This window comes from Anarrhichthys ocellatus, unplaced genomic scaffold (assembly GCF_004355925.1).
Source record: "Anarrhichthys ocellatus isolate YVR2014 unplaced genomic scaffold, GSC_Weel_1.0 scaffold7, whole genome shotgun sequence".
NCBI lineage: Eukaryota > Metazoa > Chordata > Actinopteri > Perciformes > Anarhichadidae > Anarrhichthys > Anarrhichthys ocellatus.
In genome coordinates, this window is record NW_022280037.1 from 5,759,401 (window position 1) to 5,774,922 (window position 15,522).

At 38.7% G+C, this 15,522-nt stretch overlaps 1 protein-coding gene across 8 annotated transcripts in view; it reads right to left on the minus strand.

Moving 5' to 3' along the window:
- Window positions 1–3,421: 3,421 nt before the first annotated feature.
- Window positions 3,422–15,522, minus strand: part of stac (SH3 and cysteine rich domain) — a 29,073-nt gene continuing 16,972 nt past the window's right edge. For 5 of the 8 annotated variants that reach the window (XM_031847571.1, XM_031847570.1, XM_031847569.1 and 2 more), the window contains 7 exons: window positions 14,687–14,768; window positions 14,378–14,484; window positions 13,522–13,603; window positions 12,074–12,141; window positions 9,267–9,364; window positions 7,161–7,212; window positions 4,933–6,650 (listed from right to left, as the gene is read on the minus strand). In XM_031847571.1, coding sequence (XP_031703431.1) covers window positions 6,393–6,650; window positions 7,161–7,212; window positions 9,267–9,364; window positions 12,074–12,141; window positions 13,522–13,603; window positions 14,378–14,484; window positions 14,687–14,768 — 747 coding nt within the window. In that variant the 3' untranslated portion in view covers window positions 4,933–6,392. The other 3 variants (XM_031847576.1, XM_031847572.1, XM_031847575.1) reach the window with 2 other exon arrangements.

Genomic DNA, 15,522 nt, shown 5'->3' on the forward strand with positions numbered 1-15,522 from the left:
TATTTTTAAGATATGTAGTAAATTTAGAAATAAACTACATTGACCAGAAATTATTATTTTTTTAACCGGCATTTATTGAATTTTTTTCTTTTTTGGGGGGGCTTCTTGAGGGCATTGCAGCAAGCTGTAAACAAACATATTACCACCTTATAAAGTTGTTATGTGTTGGCAAACAATTGCCTATTTACACATCCAGCATCCACGAAGCAACATTAGAGTTCATTTGGACTCTTGTTTCTGGCCACCTGGCAAATGTAAGTCTCACTCTATTTTAGCTCTGTTTTTGGTCTCTACCAACTCCAGAGGGAAACTTTAACTTCCAAAATGCTGAACAATGTTCACTAGCTCGTGGCTATAGCTGTGTCTGTCTGCTGTGTGGTGCTGAGCAGGTGTACAGTGGGTTTTTAGAGCTTTCTCACTGGAGTGTAAAACAATAAAGTTGTGGTGGCGTACAACCAAATCCATGAGATGGAAGATGACATGATGCTCTGTAGAGTAGAGAGGAACTGCAGAATTGGGTGATAATAATCTGTGGGTCACTTAAATCCATTATTTGTATACAAATATTGATTATTGCAGTTTTAAGTTGAGCTTTTGCCAAGAAATAATTTGTCTTTGAGTCCTGCTGTCATGGGAGCAGAAGTGACAAAAGACAAAAGTGTGTCAATCATTATGTGATATCTGGTACATTGTGAAATAGTACCTCTGTTGTTAGTTTGTTCTGTAAGAAAGAAAAAAAAGACTGACTTAAAATTGACTGTATTCTTGTGTCTGTAGACAAACAGCTGTGCATACAATAAAAAGAGTTGCATAAATTAGCCGACAACTTTGGATCGCTCACAACTTCAGCTTGTGTGGTGATGAAAGTGTTGCAATGGGTGTTACGTGGGAAAGTACAATTTACAATAAGTGTTACTTATTTGTGTCACTAGTTCAGAGGCTGCTGCACTTGTTCAACAAGTTTTAAGGCAGGGGTCACTAATAGACGGAGCGCTTCTATTTTAACCGGCGCATCTTTTTCAGCCTTCTCGGCACTTGTTCATCGGTGCAAGAAACACGCCGACCAATGCGGTGTAAATCACATCACGTGATGCAGCTCAGCCAATCAAAAAATGTGTATTTTGACAAGTTTCTTGACTCGAGTGAGATGTTCACACACCGTGACACAGGGGGGGAGAGACGAGGAAAGACAATGAATAAGACTACGACAGCTCCGATAGTCACAGAAGTTATTTCATATGACGTTCTCCATAAAAAGAAAAGCGGTCAGAGAGTCCAGAGGAGTTAATCATTAATGAACAAACTCCTATAGGTTAATTCTTCCCACAGGCAGTTTAAAACCAGCGTGTCTCGCATGTTTAGAGACCGTGACGATTATTCAAAGCGGTATTGTCAAGCGACACTACGAGACAAAGCACAACTCTTTTGAGGAAACGTACCCACTCACATCTGAAAAGAAGACAGAGAAAATAAACCTCAGAGCGCAATATGATCAGAAACACATGAATTCACTGTTCAACAATGATGTAACCAGAGAAATAGAGCTGAAACAAGTTTCAATAACCACAGATAAAGTCCCTGCTCACTAATTTATCTTGTTAGAAGATGAGAAAAATACAATATTGATTTTTGATTGACATCACTTCACACCTGAATAAACTGAATTTAAAGCTGCAGGGCAATTCAGTGAAATTAATTTTTCTTAAATGAAATACTTTATTTTAAGATGCACATTTTTCAAAAGCTTTCTGTTATGTCAGTTATTCTTTAATGCAGCTCTTATTTTACTTGAAATTAGAACATTTATGTATGTATTTCTATGTATTATTTATAATCCATCCAGTTAAATTTGAAAACACAATAATAATTGTTAAAATATAATTGATGTGTAGGCTACTTTCTTTGTTTGATTTGACAGTTGTTGACTACACAGAGAGGTTGTTTAGGCTTCTTGAATATATATATATATATATATTCCGGACCTTTTGGAAGTTTAATTGAAGACCCCTGCTCTCAGGAAACCGGATGTTGCCATTACTCTAATGAACCACTAGGTGGTAGTAGAGTCAAGTATGTGAGACCTGGGCCTGGGATTTGTCATTACACAGACATAGAACAGGAAAATGGGCAAACTCTGAAATAGCAAAGTGTCTGTGATTGCCTCAACTTCTATACTTTTGCTGTGCATCAAGAGACAATCTAAACATGCAAACAGTTGTTTAACAGAGCTGCTAAAGCCTCTGAAGTTTGAAGCAGACTCTCTCATGGTGGACTGCAGGGTGCAGACTGTGGTCAGAAGCTCTAGCAGATCAAAAGGGTAAAATCAGCAAGGCTTGCTGAACTGTGAGATGGTGAGGTGATAAAGTGTCCTGAGGTAAAGATAAGTCATAAAAGGAAACAACACTTCACAGTTTCTTTTGTTTTTTTTAGGTTTTGCATTGAGCAGAGACCATGTGAGCAAATTATTTCGTACAAACCCGCTTTTACAACAGGCTGCAACAAAACAGATACAGTATAGTGACAAAACAAGCTCCACCTACTGCTTTGTTCTGTAGAAACTGTTTAAATTTGGTTCATAGATTGATTAACCTTATCTTTTGTGTGTGGCACAAAACTGCACAATACAAATATACAATCAATACTCTGACCACTTCTGGGACTCATCATCCATGTTTGCATAGCACTTTTGCTTGACAAGTTCAAGAATGAATTGTCTATCTCAAATAGAGATATGTTTTGGCTGATATTACCATTTTTGTATTATTTATTAGGGGTTCTTTGGAATGAACTGTTTTGAGAACTTTAAAATGCTGATGCTTTTAGTTTCAGACAGCTGCAGTCTTCCTTTTTGAGCCCTACTTGCCTCAAGATGGGCTCTACTTGCCTCAAGATGGGCTCTAGCACATTCATAATGCCGTGTATCAGCATACGGGATCATAATAACAAAGGGAATGCTATCAGTGGAGTTCAAGACCTTTTCCCAGTATTAAGAAATGATCATTGCATCCTATTTTGATGAATTTTGACAGCATTATTCCATCATGGCTGTCTGATCGAGAAGGCGTCAAGGTTTCATGTGCTTCTCAGTTCAGAATTAGAAGTATACAATTTAGCATTGAGAGATTGGGACTGATGTGAAAACTGAGACAAAGGAATCGTTGTGTATCTCTGTGCATTACAGCAAAATGTTTTACTTGTCTTCTCCCCATTTTGGTCTTTCTTTCTGCGAAAAATGCTTTTTTTTGACAACTAATTCATGCCCAAGAGAGGAGAGAGAACCATGAGAGAAATTTAGGAATCATTCTGAGAGACGTAGGATGAGATATGTGAAATATTAGACATATGTTTGTATGATTGCAGTAACTCTTTGTTGCAGAGAGAATAGAAGAAGGGAGACAAAAAACATCATAATACACTTATGGTTGTTGTGATAAAGAAGAAATTTTAATTTTGTATGTACAGTATATACAATGTGGAGTTATTGGACATTCAATAAAGCCAAGTTTCAGTGCAGAACAACCTTCAAGAGATATACTATATCTACTATGATGCAACACCTCTCCATAAACGCACGTAACTGGACTCTGTACAGCAAGTGCTGTTCAGAACTGCCTGTGCTGAGAAAGAGAAAAAAACGCATGAAAGTGATCACATTTAAAGTCAACACGCAAACTAGAAATGTATCATTTTCTAACATGTGTCATTGTCTGACAGGTGCCATCATGTGTTCACAGAGCATTCCTTCCTTCTCGTGCACTTCTATAGAACAACAAAGCTGCAAAATCTTTGACAAAAGCAACTTAAAATAGAGAAAATTAAATTAAAGATAAGCCTTAAAAGATACATCTAACACAATCTAATTGATTGGACACAATGCAACACGTTACATTTTGTGTCCACAGAAACACAGATTTTAATCTGCGTTTCTGATTCTAAATCTTTGGAATGTGAGGCTGACAAGACTTTGAATGTGTCAAACTCCTCTGAAAATACTCCCACAGATCCTTTTGTTGCATCTGATGTGTTGTTTCTCACCTGAAACACAAACCTTTTTCACTTCTGTCTTAGGACTGTATTTTTACATGTATATATATATATATATATATATATATATATTTGTTAATGGATTTCAAGGGAAATTTGAGGCTTCAAATGAAGTCAATGTTCTTCTTTCATTGTATATATTGTTTATTCTGATCTAATGTTTTCATCATCTTCTGACATCAAAGGATCTTGTCCACAATAATCAAACATTTTGGAGTCTATTGGAATGAAATTTGCATTAAAAGCTCAACTTCTTCTTGGAACATAATGTAAAAGCATGAGAAACTAAACTATTTGCAAGAGGAATGCCATTGTATGTGCTGTAACCTTGAAAAATAATCATTGTAGCAAGTGCTTGTTTCTTTTTCTTTGGCTTCAACAGCCAGACAGCAATTCTCCTTTAAAAAAAATAAACAGCTCGTAGCAGAATAAAACGAAGGGGAAAAGAAACACACGCATTGGCTCTATAAATTAAATCAAATCCAGTGAAATCTCATGTCTCTCTGCTAACAACAAACGGTCTGTGTCTGTGCTGAGAGGGAGTAAAGAAGGTGCTGACACTCTGACCTGCTACAAAGTGGAGTTGTCATTGACAAAACCATCATCATTTGTACGTCCAACTCCAAATGTCTGATGAGGCGAATGCCCTCACTGGTTTCTTGTAGCCATTATGCAGGTTCAGTTCCCTCCTCCTCTGACCTCCAGATGACTGATCCTACCTACCTTCCCTCTCTCTCTCTCTCTCTCTCTCTCTCTCTCTCTCTCCTCATTTGTCTGTTTGTCTCAGATGATTTCCAGAACATCACAGGGCACAAAGCCTCTCTTCTTTCCACTCGCCACTCTGAGAAAGCCGCTGCGTTCGCCCTCACTGCTCACACAGATCTGAGGAAAGAAATTAAACTTACTTTAATGTGAAAACTACAAAGAATAGAACGTAAAGTTGACAAGTACAGTTAAACATAGTACAAAACATTAGATAGAATATTTCAATATATGTGAGTAATTAATTGAAGGACACAATGGGCCTCATGCAAGAACCACTCGAACGCACGGATTAATTCTAAGTTGCCTATGTGAGTGATTGCTTCCTGCATTCAACAATTGTCATAGTACATATACATACCGGGGCATTCGTTTTTCTCTAGGAATACACTATGTGGCCAAACGTATATGGACAGCCTGTTCACCTATTTTCATGTTTTAAAGTTCTTCTACTACATACTACTTGCGACATGGTCTTGTGCAAATATAACTGTCAGAGAAGTATTTTAAAGATAATACATGAAGTCCTCCATAAACACAAACATGTCTCTCATCTGTTTTTATGTGCATAAGTCTCCCAGTTTTTTATTTTTTTTATTTTTAACGGCATATCATGACATTTAAAGTCCAGTAAAGGTGCTATAGTTGCAACCTGTTGATATTATTGCTATGATTATGTGGTCATTATTAGGTTTGGGATATTCTGAGGAAAGAAATCTGTTCTTTTTCATCACTAATTAAGTGATCAAACTTCCCTTTCTTTCCAACTCAGTCATTGACCCTCGTGATGCACCAGAACATATTGTATTTCCATGCTCGCTCTGAGTACTCTCAATATCTTCCCCTGGGTTTGTGTGACAGGAAAAGAAAGGCAGCGGGTCACAGACTCATCTTGTTTTTGGTGGTTTCATCTCCACTGGGGGTTTCTTGCTTTAAGTCTCCAATGAGTTCCAACATGCCCTGGAAAGCATTGTGGAAAAAGGCTCTAAGTACAGCCAATGTACCAAAAATGCTCATCTAATGGTAATTCCTTAGAAGGATTCTCTGTCAGCCAACTCCAGTCGAGCTTTCCAGTAAATAAGCACATGCGAGGGTAGAGTCGCTGGAGGTAAGAGGCAATGTGGGAGCTGCAGGAGGGTAATAAGATGGCTAAAGAGCTGCTGGCTAATGTGAATCGGACGTGCTCTAATGGCTGGGGTGCCATCATGAATTAGACACAGGTATAATGTGGACGTTTTAATGTCCAGGGTCATTGCTTCTCCAACCCATGATGAAGAGGAGGCTTGTGTGATGAAGCTTGCTAATGTTTGGTCTAACTAAGTCCTTGTTATTAACCCTTGTGATTGTCAGGTATTTTCAGGTTTATCTGGCAGGTTTTTGAAAGGCATTTATTCACAAACAGGTTGCAGAGTTTCTTGCAAAAATCCCTTTCAAAGCCAATATGTGCAATTTCTGACTTTGGTGCCATTTGTAGCATCAAAAAATACACTGTTGCAGACATCCAGGCAGTTATTCAATTATGCAAGTGGGTTTTTGACACAGAAAACCCATAATAATGGGGCGGGATGATTTAGAATATAAATAAACTATTTTAAGGGAAGGATCCTGTTCAGCCTGACTTTATGTGAAGACTTTTCACTAAAAATATCACTCATCTGCCTATAATCATCCTCATCCTCATCATCTTCATAAGGTTTGTACAGTACCTGTCCCTCCTTCAGGGTGATCTGGCCTTGTTCCTTACAGCCAATGAACGTCCTGCTACACCTGAACACTTGGTCCTCAACCCGCAGCTGATGAGCAAAGGCTGCTGGGAAGAAACCGATCCTGTCCTCAATTACCCCCTGGAAAAGAAATCAACAAACATGAAAACAGCTGACACATGTTCGAGTTGCACAATACATAAGAGGATTACACACTGGGGGTAGGTTACAGTACATGTATGAAGTTTTATTTTGTATCATACTAACTTATATATAGCTGATTCATAGACATGAAGAAGATATACTGTATATGTCTTTACTTTCAGTACTTATGCATTGTACTGTATGCATGTGTTAAATCAGGTAAAGTATCACCGTTCAAAGACTAAACAGTACAGCTGTCTGTGTTTATCTACAGCCTGTTAAGAGCAACAACAGAGTTAAAATGCGTGATGAGTTTCTTCATGGTCTGGTGGCAGCCGGCTGCCTCTGTGCAGTCACGGTTTGGCCCTTTTGTCTCCCTAATTTATCTGTCAGGCAGTTGTGTCCCGAGGCAGCCTGTTGCCTCGCCCCTATAATTTACAGCTCGACTTCCTGTAATTTATCAATCCATCTTTTCTATGTGGGGTAATATGTTGGTTTCGTACCTACCTTCCACCAGTCATCATTGGAGTCATCAGCCAACAAGATTCTGTCTCCAGCTCTGCATTATAGAGCAAAACAAAGGACAAAATACTCAAAAACCCATGTTTATGGCAACAGTAAGCAAAGGGGGTACAGGGCTTAACAAACACCTAAAAGTTAATGTGCATGTTGACAATGAGAAGAGCTTTACGTATCCACTTGATCTCTTTAAGACGCCCTTTTATACGCGTATGCCGTATAGTTAAGCATTAGAGAAGGCGTTTGTGTTTTTTTCTGATTGAATACACCTTAATCCTGTTTGATGTGAGTAATTTGACTTTGTCCAGGAAACTAATGACTCATTTTACCCCATTGCAGCATGTACTATAATCACTAGCATCTGTCATAGTTTGGCTAATTTGACCAATAAAAATCAAAAGGGCCACACAGTTGAGCCAAATGTTGTTTTACGCAATTCCCCTTTTTTCTTCCTCTTGTGGTTCAGTTACAGCCCTGACTGTCCTTTGCTTGGTATAATCCCCATGACCCAGAAAACATGTTTTATTGTAAAACATTGTAAAAACTTCTAAGATGAAAACAAAGTAGACACATGCTGTTTTAAAGAATAACAGGAAATGTACCGTATGAGCGTCTCCTAGAAGTACTGTGCTTTCAAATCAAGTAAATTATGAAAACGAGAGCCATGAAAGTGAGAAAAAATGATTGGTAAAATGATTGTCGATTAAATAACAAAAAGGAAGAGTGGGTTTCCAAATTCTGTATTCTAAAAGTGCAGAACTTATCATTACAATCACCACATAGCCGAAAGTTATCAGGTAATCAGAGCATGTGGCTGCGACTAAAACTAATCACAAACCGGATTTTCTCGCTTAAAATGAAAACTGAACCTTTTGATTAAAGATTCCATTTCTCCCGTAATTTGTGCTTTGTGTCTAAGTGTTTCATGTGTTGATTACTGTCTGCAGCGAAACCCAGAATAGCAAAACATTGATGTAAGCTTTCCTAACAGAAATACATTTGAAACAAAGCTTGGTGAGCTTAGCAGGTATCAGTGGACAGGGAGTCCAAGAGGAGAAGTCAATGAATGATAAAGTATGCCGACGATGGAAGACATATCCTATCCCATATGCTATCTGTAGCCTGAGTTTCAGATTGTATTGGAGATAATAACATAGACTCAAGTCCATACTACAGATGGGTCCAATATGTACTCTATGCTAGATGGTTACCCTCACTGCTGGGTTTGTAGTCACACCAGATTTACCTCTGTATATCTTTGAACTTACTGAATTTATTGTGTAAGTGTTGATGGTGTAAGAATGTGCGGTATTACAACGGCCAAAACTTTTAACCAAAGTAAAATATGTTTGTTTTTTTACCAGCATTCAAAAAATAATATATCCCCGCTTAGCCACTGGTACACTGTGTATGCCTCATGGGAGCTATAAATAGACTTTCCAAAGACTCTCAAGATAAATCCAAGAATACATGAGATTGACTGATATTAATAGACCATTATGACACACACACACACACACACACAGGTACTATTAATGAGGCCACTCCAGAGAAATTAATCTTTGAGGACCATTACCTACAAAGAGGAGGCTAATTAGTTCATGTTCTAAATCTATTCTTTTAATTTTTGACTTAATACACTGATTACATAAGGTAAAACACAGACACGGTAATTAAAAGAAAACAGAATTTCTTGGCTTTAAAAAGCAGATGAATATTGACTAAGAGTAGACAGCTCTTCACCAGCATGTCATCTTATTTACCAACATAAATCAAACACTATGTGCATACGTGTACTTTGTGTGTTTGTGATTGTGTGCCTCGCTCTTGCATTGTACGGCTGTATACGAGCATAATGTACAGTAGGATTGCATTTCACCATTTTCTTTTTTTTGTTTGTTTTTGCAAACTCACATGTGTGCTGCAGATCATACAAGGCAAGTTTAGAGCAACTGCAAACTGCAGGTGCAACCTATATGAAGCTTATTATTGTTAGGGCGACTAAAGGAGTCCATTTATTAATCTTATAAACAAGTCACATGAGATTCTGTTTCTCTGTCATTGATGCTGCATGTGTCCCGTGTGTAAACTAACCTCATGTCCAGGTCATGGCTGTCTTGGGGAGTGAAGCTGAACAAGGCCACATAGGTGTTGAGTTTAAGGACATCCTTCTGTAGTTGGCTCTGCTCCAACTAGACAAGACACAAACGCGGAAAGACATGAACATACAAATTTGGTTTTGAAGAAGTCTCTTGGGAAAAGGAAAACATTGCTGACAATTTAAACAAAGCTCAGAGTCACACATACAAAAAAACAAATAACATATTCTCTATTGTCAATTTTCTCGTGTCTCAAAATAGTCTTTTGGCATTCACATAGGTAGGAGAAGCCCTTGTTTACAGAACACACTGCTGGACCGGGGAGCAGCTTAAATTGTTCTGCAATCTGTTCCTCTTAATCCACCGTCAACACGAGTGGGAGAACCAGGATCAGGTATTCAACGCTCAGGAAGTTATAACAGGAGAGGGGTGTGGGTGGAGTGGAAGTTGTCAGAGAGGTGTTAGCACAATTAGCAGGGAGATGAGCCGCCATTCTGGGGCTCTTCACACCTGCTCACAAAGCTGGAGGCGTCTTCTTATTTCATCACTAATACCTTGAGTCTGAATCCTGCCTGCTGTGTCCCCAGAAATCCTTTCAAATGATAACTTGTCCCTGCACAATGCCTGGACGTTTTGGCCAAAAGATATGAGAATGACTTTTTAAGATACACTAATGTCTGTCTTTGTGGCACCGTGTAGTTAATGAAGAGAAGTGTTTCTGGTCTTTTGGGGCTCTCCGAGCATCCTCCATGTGGACAGGCAATGTGCCTGATGGATGAAAGCAGCCGCGAGGCAAACTGCCTCTGTGGCCTCTGGGTGAAAACAACAACATCAAGCTGTGGCAATCCATTGCCGCTAACTAAGAGCTGCTCACTGCCTTGAGAGGCTCTTGATGCTGCGGGAGCCTAAAACACTGAGCGAGAGGTCGGGCAGGTTGAGATAACTTTGCAACTGAGCTATTGGAAAAGAAGGCAGTGTTTAAAGTGAGGGACAGTGTGGTGAAGGAAAAACAAAAAAAAAGGAAATGGAAGAGCAGTATTCATTCCTTTAAATCTACAGTAACCCGTGAACACAACTTTGACATATTATCACTTTAAAAACCTTTTTTATGATGAATGTGTCATCCAATTACTAACTAGTCACTACACATAGTCATTTGATCCAATGTTTTATAAAAATAAGGATTAGTGAAGCTTCAAGAGCTCATTTCTTTTTGCTGTTGGAAGTTACACATTTTACATGTCCTGCAATAACAACAGAAGTTTCTTTGGATTAGCAGAAGCTGGCTCAAATGAACAGACAAACAAAACAAAAACAAAAAACGCCACCAACAACAAAATCAAAACTTCCCAAACAGAGAATGCAACCAAAAAGAAATCACAGCATGAGCCAGACTATTTTACTGTCAATTGATCTCAGGTTGTTTCACACAAAACCTGAAAAGCGTCAACAGATGGGGATCCTGTGTGTGACTGCATGTGTTCCATTTGTGCGTGTGAGCCTCTCATCTCAAATTGGAGCTGTTTCCGAGCGTTTTTCTCTGCTCGTTACCCTGCAGAGCCTCCATCTGTCTGTCCGCCGGCCTGAGCTAATGGTCGGCTGACAGACAAACGGCCTGTTGCCAGCTGTGCTCGGTCCAGCCTGATAACACAGCACAATGCACTTCAGGTCTCTTCCCCGAAATGGACGGCTGGACTGCTAGATTGTATTGCAGAAGATAGGTGTGTGCATGTGTGTGTGTTTTTTTTGCCTTGTATGGTTATTTGCCTTGTATGGTTATTTGTCCCAAGTATCTGTGGTCCTTTTCCATTGTTGACAATGGAGATAAACATGTTCAACTATAAAAGTAAACACAATAGATGGCTGCACATAGAAAATGGGTACAAATAGCATTTATACGATAAACCCCATCATGGAAGATAGAAAGGAAAAGAGCCGTTTTGAAATCTGCTCATGAAATATTCATCGTTTCTCTGCAGATATTCACAGAGGTTTATCACCTTTTATCCTCTCACTAGCATGAATTTTGCACCATCAGCACCGCATCTTCACTGTAGAGAATCAAAACAGAAGCACAGAGCTGCAGATCCAAACCAGAAGGTCAAGGCTTCTCTCTACTAGTGCAGGCCAGTGGTACTGTCAAAGTGGGTATGATTTGTTGCAGCAGGAAGAGAAGTTTTCCCTCAGAGTCCTGGGAAATTCAGCAGTGACGATGGAGGCCAAGGGCAAAGTGCAGCATGCTTAATGGACACAGAACGGACTGGCTGGGTATCAGTTCTCAGAGAGGTCAGTGGACAAAGTCTGCTCTCAGAGGGTTTCAGAGTGCAGCAATAATACACGTTACTGTAAGACTAACAAACTGCAGAATAACAATCAGTGTGAAAAGTTGACGCCCAGAGCTGCTGACAGTACAGTTTAAGCTTGCCATTCCTCTAAAATAATATTCGGTACATTCAGTTTTCTTTTTCTTATTCTTCCAGTTTATTTTTTGCTTAAAAATATTGACCTCAAAATTTGCTCATATTTGCATTTGACATAAATTAAAGGCCCACATGTTGTTTGGAGGGACAGGAATCATTGTGTGTGTTTTTTCTACAACTGTTGGAATATTTTCCTCGTAAAAATCACACTTCCATCTTATTTCCTTTCAATTCAATTCAGTCTGAATGGCTGACATTACTAAAATACAGGTGTATGTTAGAAGAACAGTCCTGCTCAGGCATTTATAATGTACTCACTCACACACACTTGACAGATTTAGATATTTATTATGTAATACAATTAGATAGATTAATTTCTTACCAGCAAATCATCAGGTTTTCTTTCTGGCTGGAGGTAATAATCTGTCCCATTCTCAATAACTGTGAAAACTGAAAGATAAAAAAACAAAGACTAATTCCTAAAAGATATCAACAACCATTTAAATAACAACAAGATAATGTGTCTAAAGCCCTGTTTGCAGCCTCTAAAAGCTGCCATGTTTGTTAGATTATATGCTGGACACAGAAAAACATTCAGATTCTTTGCTACTTTAAGAACCTTGCCAAAAAAGTGGTAAAAATTATAATCTTTTTGCATGATTAATTACTACGAAATCAAAAAGGCAAATTTCATAGCAATTAACCAGTGAGATAGCTCGTCTGCAGCTGGAAACACTAGCTTCACTAAATCAGACTCATCAATTATGTTATACTGCTGCAGTAAATTATATTATGTATATTCATGCAGTATACTATAATATATTATACAATAATGTATTATTATGGCTATTATTATTACTACTGTTACATTGCACCTTATACTATATCTTATAATTCATACTGTACTATATCATATATACCATGTTAACATCATATACTATAGTATAGGTCTATTTGCTACATTAATACAGACAACACAAAGTATCATTACATAATCACAGTACATATTATTCTGGTCTACTCTGCTAACGTACTAGACTTGTCACTTTATGGTGTAACTTGTCAATTAACTTGTCACTACCTCGCAAGTTTTGTCTTTAATTGCTCTTGCTCATTCTCGTATAGTTTTGTATAGTTTCTACTGATATCATTTGTGTATTTTTACATTTTATTTTACTTTTGTGCTGCTGTTACACCAAGATTTCCCTTCTGGGGATCAATAATGGCTTATTTTATCTTGTCTTATCCCATTTATTTGAATCCAAGTACTTTTAAGAAACTAGAGCAGTGTCGTGGCCGACACATGGCCCAGGCTAAGAACATATTAATTCATGTTTTTGTTGGGCTAGGTGCTATTCTCTGAAGGAAATTGTTCAGCAGCATTGTATCCACGCTCCAAATAGTATTTTCAAAAGCAAGGGAATTCCTTGGTGCACTCGACCATTCTCCTTGTAGTTCTGCCTTCACCGCTCAGTGAATGCTCCAGGTTGTAAAGGGTCAGTGCCTTGCCCTTCACGACAGAGACCATTGTTAAGATGAAAAAACTCAGCCGCCACTAAATCAAGAGCTACACACAATGCAGATTAAAAAAGAGAGGTCCACATGTTTCTTTGGCCTTTTTCTAAAGGACGTTCTATAGCAGGGTCAGAGTGAGCAAGCAAATACAGGAAATAGTGGAAAACTAATCTTTGATGGTTCAGAGGAGAAAAATTCGATGTTGCAACTTTCTCAGACTCTCTTGTGGCAACAGCAATGGCAGTGTGTTTTTTTCCCTGTGTCACTACATGGCCGTAATCCAGATGCACACATTGTACCGCAAAAGATACTCACCATCATCGCTGTGTTTTCTCGACAGCTCCTGCCTACTGCTGTGAGCCACCACTTCCTCTGGAACCTTATCCAAGTCACTGATCTGCAGAGATCATTCAAAGATGATTTGAGTGCAGATGGAAGAGATAAAACAGATGAAATAGACAGAGATTCAATTCAGTAATTCAGTTTAAAATAGCTAAAAATTCATTCTCTTTCACAGTCTAAACAGTTGTTTTGCAGAAAACTGCAGTGTAGCAAACATGCTGTTGTTAAGTCTGCATTTGGAAACTATTATCATAAACCCCTGTTGAGATCACATTGTCTCTGTGAGCCTCCACCGACACACACGTCCATTCACTAACAGCTGTAGAGGACGGGATGGCCCAAACCCAACAGCTTTCTCTTGTCATCATACAGAGACGTATCCGGACTGCAAACACAGTTTAGATTACATTAACAGTGATAAGCTATGAAAAACAGATTTCCTTGTGTATTACACAGGGACAGAAAGGAGGCTGGAGAGTGTAGCTGTACAGTACAATCGGTCCAGTTCATCTTCAGAGATGTAACATGAGTGTTTGCCCCGACGTCTCCCTTCATTACTGCCCGTACCAGACTGCCTTTATTGGTAGTGTTTACAGCCCTGCAGTGGCAGTATCTATTTAGACCATCAGCTACAGTATGCCTGTTGCAGTTGGACAAAACATAACAAGTATAATATATTAACTGGATTGTGATAAGCTGTATGTGCATTATAGCTTGATGAAAATATTGAGATAAGATAAATAAAACAGAAAGTTTTTGTGACCGGTATTTTGTGTTGTCAGTGTAAAAACAAACGCTAACCAAACATGATAAATGATCCTTTTCTTACCGAGTTTCTGTGTGGAGACTCAGAGCCACTGGCTCTCTTGGCCTTTTGTGCCAGCGACGTCCCAAACCTCAAGGCCTCATACACAGGGTCCACCTTGTTGCCACAGGCTTTAGAAAAGAATGAAGACATGATGGCAAACAAATGTTAAGCTTTTAAGTTAGGCATGTGGTGCTTTACAATACTATAAAAAAACAGGAACATCTTGTAAAACAGCTCAAGCGGAGAAGTGGTTCGAGAACAGTGTAGTTTGCTTAAGAGCATGTCATCCCACACAAAGTTGAAATTATTATGGAGATTTAAGCTGCTCACCAATGGGCATGACTTCTTTGATGCAGCCGTACTGTTCCTGGATCAGTAATGGAGAGCTGTAGTAACGTCGAAAGCCTTTTGGCTGAAAGACAGAGAGGGGGAAAAAGAGAGCTAAGTGACGGAGAAATCAATATGCAGCCCCACAGCACCCTGACACTGAAATACTGCACATAACTCTCTTTAGTCGGACGTTTCTGAGCACAACTGACAGAGATAAAGTTCTGCCACACTGGTAGACAGACATCACTCTTGTTAATGTTAAACAGACGTCCAATTATTATTTGAATGAAAAAATATTAAGGACTACAGATACAAATGGTATTAAAGTCACTGTCCTGATTTATCTTTATTCATCATGTCCTCCCTCCATCTCCGAAGGCCCTAAAACATTTATCATTTATATATCCATTACCAACCTCAATCCTATCCAATCAATACTTCCCCATCTGTTTTGAATCCTTCTTAAGTAAAGAAGAAAGACAGGAGATTGAAAGACGCCTCAATCATTGGGTGATTCATCATTTATATATCTTCAGCTTTTTTGGCATTTTCTTTTTTTCTGGAGATTGTCCTCGATAATTATTTGTCCATTTCAAATCTTTGCTGGATGTGAGGATCAGCGTTGGAGACCTACATCTCATAGGACTGCCGTTTGTTTACATTTAATGTATTCAAGTGGTCGTGATTCATTCTTCATTTGACACTTTTGATGAGAAGGCTAAAATATGCAACCCTGAGTTCTTCAGGCCCATCTCGAGAACTGAGACGTCAGCTTTTTTGGGGGCAAACTCATCAAGGAATCTGGTTAATTTGGCTACAAACAAAAGACACCACTC